Source organism: Diaphorina citri, unplaced genomic scaffold (assembly GCF_000475195.1).
Source record: "Diaphorina citri unplaced genomic scaffold, Diaci psyllid genome assembly version 1.1 scaffold272, whole genome shotgun sequence".
In the NCBI taxonomy this organism is placed as follows: Eukaryota; Metazoa; Arthropoda; class Insecta; order Hemiptera; family Psyllidae; genus Diaphorina; species Diaphorina citri.
The window spans coordinates 1-8,023 of record NW_007377709.1 but is presented as its reverse complement, the minus strand read 5'-3'; the positions used below and the strand labels follow the sequence as shown (position 1 = coordinate 8,023).

General features: G+C 35.9%; 1 protein-coding gene across 1 annotated transcript in view; it reads right to left on the bottom strand.

Annotated features, from left to right (window-relative positions):
* The window catches only part of LOC103506915 (T-lymphocyte activation antigen CD86-like), a 257,447-nt gene extending 253,362 nt beyond the window's left edge, over nucleotides 1-4,085 (bottom strand). Inside the window, exon 1 of the mRNA XM_026821898.1 lies at nucleotides 3,905-4,085. Coding sequence (XP_026677699.1) covers nucleotides 3,905-3,950 — 46 coding nt within the window. The 5' untranslated portion in view covers nucleotides 3,951-4,085. The remainder of the gene's footprint in view (nucleotides 1-3,904) is intronic.
* Between the last annotated feature and the right edge of the window lie 3,938 nt (nucleotides 4,086-8,023).

Here is an 8,023-nt window from a genome sequence, read left to right as displayed (position 1 = left end):
CAATGAAATTGTCTGCAAAGAAGCGTATAATACCTACAGGCAAAACTGCTTAAAATAGTCAATTGAGCTAGGGGGGGGGGAGCCTTTGAATAAATTTGTAAGTTCATTAAATTGAAACAGGGAGATTTTTTTTAAAATATTAATTTATTTTAGTGTGCGAACGAAATGAAAAATAAGGAATTCGGGGAGAAGAGAGAGAGAGAGAGATAAAGACAGGGCGAGAGTGAGAGAAAGAGAGAGAGAGTGAGAGAGAAAGAGAGAGTGAAAGAGAAAAAGAGGGAGTGAGAGAGAGGGAGAGAGAGAGACCAGGGGTTCTCAAAATATTTGGTCTCGCAACATCTTTCTTCAGCAAAAAAAAAAAAAAAAAAAAAAAACTCGACGTGAACTTTATACCAAACAGATAAGATCCCTTCTTGTATCGACTGTGGCTTTCTCCTATCATGTCCTCCTTCTATTTCGATTTATTTCGTAACGATATAACCTCCATTGTCTTTTCCTATATCAAAACTCTTCAAAAGAAGGGGGGAAAATAATCAAATTCATGCTTTGTCCTGAATTTCAAATGTTGATCGTATCATCCCAGCATCACCTAAAGATATGGAAACATTGTATCCTTACCACTACGAGAAGGTCCTCTAATGAGACATGCTACGACACAGTAATTGGTATCCTCTGTGGAACATAGCTGCCAATGCATTGAGAAAGTAAAATAGTGATATCAAAGAACAATGCAATCAGGAGAGAAGGAGAAGGAGCGATAGAGAGAGAGAGAGAGAGAGAGAGGAAGGGAGAGAGAGAGAAAAGGAGAGATATAAAGGAGGGAGGATAAAGGTGAAGAGGAGAGAGAGAGAAAGGGAGGAATTGAGAGAGAGAAAGGGAGGAATTGAGAGAGAGAGAGAGAGAGAGAGAGAGAGAGAGAGAGAGAGAGAGAGAGAGAGAGAGAGAGAGAGAGAGAGAGAGAGAGAGAGAGAGATGTACAATAAAAGTTAATGAAATAAAAGAAGAAAGAGAGCGTACGAAAAAAAACGGGATCTATAAATTTGTGAATAATGGAAGAAATAATTTGCGCAATTGGAACAAAAAAATAAAAAAAAGAGAGAGAGGGAGGGATATAGAAAGAGATAGAGAAAGAGAAAGGGAAAGAGAGAGAGGGGGGAGGGGTTTTATTTTCTACTCTACAAAACAAAGAAATGGCGGAATGAGAAATAATTGATAATTGATGACTTGTGAAAGATATAGAAAGAGAGAGAGAGAGAGAGAGATTTGGGTAGTAAAGAAATTATCCAATCACCGAGAGAAGAATCTCTTTATTAACTGATAGATAGATATACAGCCGGACCTGTCTAAGTGGGAAACCTGGATAATGAAAAAAAAAATCGTGGCTTTAAATTTAAATAGCAGTAACGTATCGTAAAGCCAAATAGTACAGTATTTTGATTTGCTGAAAGTCATTGATTCTAGTTTCAACCCCAAGAGGTAGGTGTCTCTTTTTGGAGAACCAGTGTCAGTGGTAATGGTAAGTAAAGAGGGTTGAGACAATAACCAGTACAGAGGAAGGAAACTCCACTGTTAAATAAAGTTATTCATATAACTCCCCTTCCCCAGCTATCTCTTATAACTCCTAGCCTTATATACAAACCTTCATCCCCCCCTCATTTAGTTTTGCTTGTTCCTTTGCTCTGTTGTATTGTGTAGAAAGCACCTCCAATTCATCATCCTGAGAGAAAGCAGGGCCGGGTCAAGTTATGGGTGACTGAGTGTCCCAAGCACCAAAAGTTTGAGGGTGGCAATATTTATACCGCCTCAAATTGATAGCATTTGAATTTTTTTTAGGAAGTCAGGTATATTAACTTTGTATATATTTCTTCTTCTTTTCCTTCTTCAGCTAAAAATTTCAATGGAGTGACAGTATATCTGAAGCCGACCCTGGGAGGGAGAGAGAGAGAAGTGTTAGGAGAGAGAGAGAAGATTCAAGAGAGAGTTCCAAAGAAGGAGAAATTGGGAGGATAAAGAGAGAAACCGAAAAGTTCACTACTTTTCTATTCAAAAAAAAAAAAGGAATTCGGGGAGAAGAGAGAGAAAGATAAAGACAGGGGGAGAGAGAGAGTGAAAGATAGAGAGAGAGTGAAAGATAGAGAGTGAGAGAGAAAGAGAAAGAGAGAGTGAAAGATAGAGAGAGAGAAAGAGAAAGAGAGAGAGGGAGTGAGAGACAGAGAGAGAGAGAGAGAGACCAGGGGTTCTTGTTCCCTATATCAAAACTCTTCAAAAGAAGGGGGAAAAATCAAATTTATGCTTTGTCCTGAATTTCGAATGTTGATCGTATCACCCCAGCAGCTCCTAAAGAGATATCCTCTAATGAGACATACGATGGACATGCTACGACACAGTAATTGGTATCCTTGATATAACGAAGTCCAAGGGAAATGCCCAAAATTTCGTTATATCGAAGTTTTCGTAATATCTATTTTCGTTATATCGAGGTTAAAATCGTAATGATTTCGTTATATCGAATTTCTTCGCTATACTGAGGTCAAAATCAGAGTAGCTTCGTTGTACCTACTGAGGTAATTTATTGTACTCGGTCTTAAGATCACTTCGCTATACTGAGGTTAAAATTCAATCATTTTCGTTATACTGAGGTAATTTTCCCGGGCTCATGCCCCAAATTACTTCGTTGTATCTATTCTTTTTACTTCGCTATACTGAGGTTTTTGCCTTTGAAGGGAAGGAAAATCGACTTTTCTTCGCTGCATCGAGGATTTAGTTATATACTGAGGTTCGTTAAATCGAGGTTCCACTGTAATAAGATTTTCTCCTCCAACTCCTCCTCCTCCTCCTCCTACTTAATTCTCCTTCATCTCCTCCTCTTTCCTCTCCTTCTCCTCTTTTTTCCATTTCTTCCATTTCCATTGTATTTGGTGTATTGTATTGTGCTATTCTCTGCTGTCAGGGTTTTGTACGGTTGCCAAGAACGCAACATCTAGGCCCTTATGTTACGGATCAAATGCATTAACCCTCCCCCCTGGGGGGCCCTGGACCCCCCTGCTGGGTTTGGGTGAGAAAAATAACCACTCAAAAATAAGTTCTTAAAAAACAATAATGAAGAAAAGAAGTTTTTTTTTTCAATGGTTGAATATCATTTTTCTCTAAGTACAATATGTACGCACGCAGGTAGGTATAAAGTTTCGCTTTGGCTTTTTCCAGAGGGATATGAAAATAAAGCTCCTGACGGATCACTGAAACAACGTTGGCGTGTTTGGTATCTGAATTAGAGGAGGAGAACTATCGATAGTCGGCGCCATCGATAGTTTTTTTATTACATATTTTCCTTGTTTCTAAAAGTCTTATCCCCCAAAAAGACCTAACCTAACCTAATTTAAAGAAAATTATTAACTGTACACGTATTAATTTAGGTCACAGGGTTTTATTTCAACATTTTTTTTTTTTTAATTTTTTTTTACTAAATATATTTTTTTTCATAGATTTGTATACAGTATACATCTATGTTTTTTTACATTTTTTTTTACAAAAAAAAAACCCCCAAAAAAAAATTTTTAAAAAAAAAAAAATAAAAAAAATTTTTTTTTTTTTTTTTTTTTTTTTTTGAAGGGTTGAATATCATTTTTCTCTACAATATGTACGCAGGTAGGTGTAAAGTTTCGCTTTGGCTTTTTCCAGAGGGATATCAAAATAAGACTCCTGACGGATTACTGAAACAACGTTGGCGTGTTTGGTATCTGAATGGGATCAGCCTCGTAATGGTGATTGAGGAGCTGGTCTATACGTATACCTACCTACCTACCTACCAGTGAAAAAGGCAAAAACTTCAGCAGTTAAACAGCTGTCTTGCAAATGCAAAACAAAGCAGCTAGTAAAGACTTTGGTTCCCATGTAGGGTACTTACCTAAGTACAGCATGAAGTACATAAGTAGACCCAGTAGAATCTGCATGTTGAATAACACTGTAGTCCTGTACTATATTCCAATACAGGATCCTACAAACGCAGGATACTACTCGTGGGGGTAGTTCTTATCCCGAAAGCAATTGGAAATAACACACAAACACCACAGACATAATATTATTTCAATATATATATTGTACTTTTGAGAAATAGAAATCAATCATCTTTTGAATTAAATAGTAAAATATAGGATAATAGGTATTATTTTTTTTCAATTGAGTAGATACGAAAAAAAATTGAAATCTATAGGTAAATGTTTTTATTTAGGTACCTAGTTTATGCATTTAAAATAATAATAAATTGTTTTTATTTAATCTAATTAGGTAATGGGAACCTCATTTAAATTTTACAAACGTTTGTCATTAGTTTGTTTAATAGCAACCATCATATTTTAAGTACATTAGGCAAAGTTAATTAAGCACAGGCATTACGAGAGTGGTACCTGTAGGTAATAATATTAATGTTAAAATACCTGCCTGAAGTTATTTATATTTAAATGGGTACTGCCGAATTTATTTTGTTTACGCAAAGTTAATTAAGCACAGGCATTACGAGAGTGGTACCTGTAGGTAATAATATTAATGTTAAAATACCTGCCTGAAGTTATTTATATTCAAATGGGTACTGCCGAATTTATTTTGTTTACAATCCAGGTATTCCAGCTATCCTAACATGATGTATTGTATGATTGTAACCCCAATTTAAATTAGCAAAAGTTGTATATTTTTTCATTATCTAGGTACCTCTAATCTAACGAGATACGTGTAATTTAAACGAGGGAGAATGTGTGTTTCCATTAGGATTTGAAATAATAGGAACGTTGTTTATTTCTAATTCAGTTGCTAACACATTGGATTGTGTATGTGTATTGTGGAGCAAGCTATTTGTATTGTTTGTAGAGAAATAAAATATAATGAGCTAGTGATTGTTCTCCCAATAGCTAATATTGTCTGCAAACAACTGTTCAATGTTGATTAGTACTGCAAATAGTATAGAGATATTTACATAGTGATGCAGAAAAATATGGAAGTGTGTGGCGAAAAACAATATTGGAGACAGTTTCATTAACAAATACAAATATGATAAACGTTAAAGTAATGGGATTTATTATTGGTTTACCCATTTAAATAGTAGTTCCGGAATGTAATCCATGAAAAAGTCATTTAATTTTCAAGCCAGATTTTTTCGTAGCGATGAAAAAACTGCTACATTAGACAGATAGTCTGTGTCGTAACATGTCCTTCCCGTAGTATGTCTCTCATCAGATCGTCAAGACACATTACTTCCCATTGAGGTACAGGGTCAATACGAGAATCCTTTTTGAGACGCATCGTAATACGCCCCCAGGAAATAACCCGTTGAAACATTTGCAATGGAAATATTCTGCTCATTTAGAAGATAGATCTGCATGCAGTGTAGAACAATGAGGTCAGGATTAATAATAAAACTATATTATCTACCTCAATATTATGCAGAACAATACCTACATTATAGGTATAGAAAATACATATAATTCAAATATTGAATGAAACGAAAGCAAATCGCATCGGAGAATGGAATGAGGGATGAACTTTATTCAAAGTACCTATAGATTATAGGTATACCTAGATACATAATTAATAAATTAATTATGTAGGTAGATACGTAAATAGAGGTAGATATGTAATGTAGGTAAAAGTTTCAATTCAGCCTTATTTTACCGTTTTTAGGTGGGGGCTCACAAATCAATGGCGACATTACCAATTACCAGATTAAGAAGAGTTCTTTTCATAGAAATGAAATGACCGATAGTGTGCGGATTGTATTAACAGTACTTTCTCATAGTAAAGATAAGTATTGCTATAATATTGACAATACTTGTGCCGGACCGTAGATATAAGATTCATCATTCAGTCATCAAATTACATGATATAACGAACATGACCAATAGGATGTAAAACATGGAAATAGTAATGATAATGTACCTATTAGATATAGAGAGGTAGTTAACTTTTAATATATTTTGAAATAAAAGCTCAAGAGATTTGAAATTGAAATATTCAATCATCACAAACAAATATTCAATAAGTAATACCTGTCATGAAAAAGGAAAAAAAAAAATTGAAGCAAACTTTCACAAATAAATTTATTTCAAATCCCAATAAAGTACTTTCAAATTTTCACCACAAAATATGATGGAACTGTTTTCAAATCGAAAAGAAAAACACGCAATTTTTTTCTCAAAAAACATTTATTGTATTATTTTTCTCGGAAATGACGTAAAGATATCGCGCACGCTTTCGACTTGCACCGGAACGATGACGGCAATGTAGCTGAGAGGAGAGAACAACCAAAGTTTGAAAATTGCAAAGAAACGGAAAAACGTCGCGCGATGAAAATTCAGCCAGATGAAAAGGCAAGTGGGGAGGGGACGCCGTTTTCCCCATTTTTTGGGGTGTGGTAGGGTTCGAGTTTTTGGCCCCGTTTTCTCTGCCTCCGTTGAAAGTGTGTGTGATGTCTTTTAAGTTTTTACCCTTGAAGTTTTCTATCTGGGACCAACTCCGGTAATGTAGTGGTTACCGCGGTAGACGTGGGTTCGAGTCCAAGTCATAAAACTTAGCGTACCTAGTATATCTATCGAGGTATGACATTTGTAACAAGTACCTATCTGGGCTTCTAAAGAAAGGGATTCAGTTCAGAATCAGGCAATTTGGGAGCCATTTCATCCTTCTACTTCACAACAAAATTGTCACTTGACATACCTACACAACCCACACAACAAGAGCACCTACTGTGAAAAAAGGAACGTTCCAGTTTTAAAAGGTTTCAAACGTCAGGTAGGAGAACATAGGCAGGCAGACAAAATGGCGGTTTGAAATAACACATGTGGGGGTTGTGTTCAACACAGTATTACCTATTGGGTATTAAGGTTGTTACGATAGAGGATGGAGAGAGGAAGAGAGAGGGATTAAAAGGTTTCAAACGTCAGGTAGGAGAACATAGGCAGGCAGACAAAATGGCGGTTTGAAATAACACATGTGGGGGTTGTGTTCAACATAGTATTACCTATTGGGTATTAAGGTTGTTACGATAGAGGATGGAGAGGGGAAGAGAGAGGGGAAGAGAACGAGAGAGACAAAGGAAATGAAAGATAAAATTGCTTTACATTGAGCAATAGGAGGGAGGGGGAATGAAAACGGCCGGCCCTATGTAATTATTTCAATTTGAATAATGCCCAGGCTTAGATAGCATATGTATGTAGATAGGTATTATTATAATTAGCTGATATCCGAACATTATTGAGTTATGTACCTATGTTTGTATCAGAGGGGATCGTATTTTATTGCACTCCCTTCATCCCTACGAGGAAAATATTTTCAGCAAATCTAAGTCCTACCCATCCACAAACAACTCTGCACTTCTCACTTTTTACTGTGATATACCTACACAAAACATGTGAAGAAGGGATGAATCTCACAGTTTCACCGCAAGTAATTATTTAGATTTAGATAGATAGATTTAGATTAATAAGAAAGTAAATCATCTCGAAGGATTTTTCTTTTCTTTTTTATGTTTGGGAATGAGTTAGGTACCCAATAGTTATTAGAAGTGGTCTATAGTAGTATCCTGCGTTTGTAGGATCCTGTATTGGAATATAGTACAGGACTACAGTGTTATTCAACATGCAGATTCTACTGGGTCTACTCATGTACTTCATGCTGTACTTAGGTAAGTACCCTACATGGGAACCAAAGTCTTTACTAGCTGCTTTTTTTTGCATTTGCAAGACAGCTGTTTGCTGTTTAAGTTTTTGCCTTTTTCACTGGTAGGTAGGTAGGTAGGTAGGTAGGTATACGTATAGACCAGCTCCTCAATCACCATTACGAGGCTGATCCAGCAGCACGTGTTAATTCAGACAGTCACCCATTCAGATTAGAGGAGGAGAACTATCGATAGCACTATCGATAGTTGAGGCTTGACTATCGATAGTTTTCGATATTTTTTTTTTTCTGCACATTTTTCGTTTGGTTTGGTCGTTTTAGAAGTGTAAAAAAAAAAAAAAAAAAAAAAAAAATTTTAAAA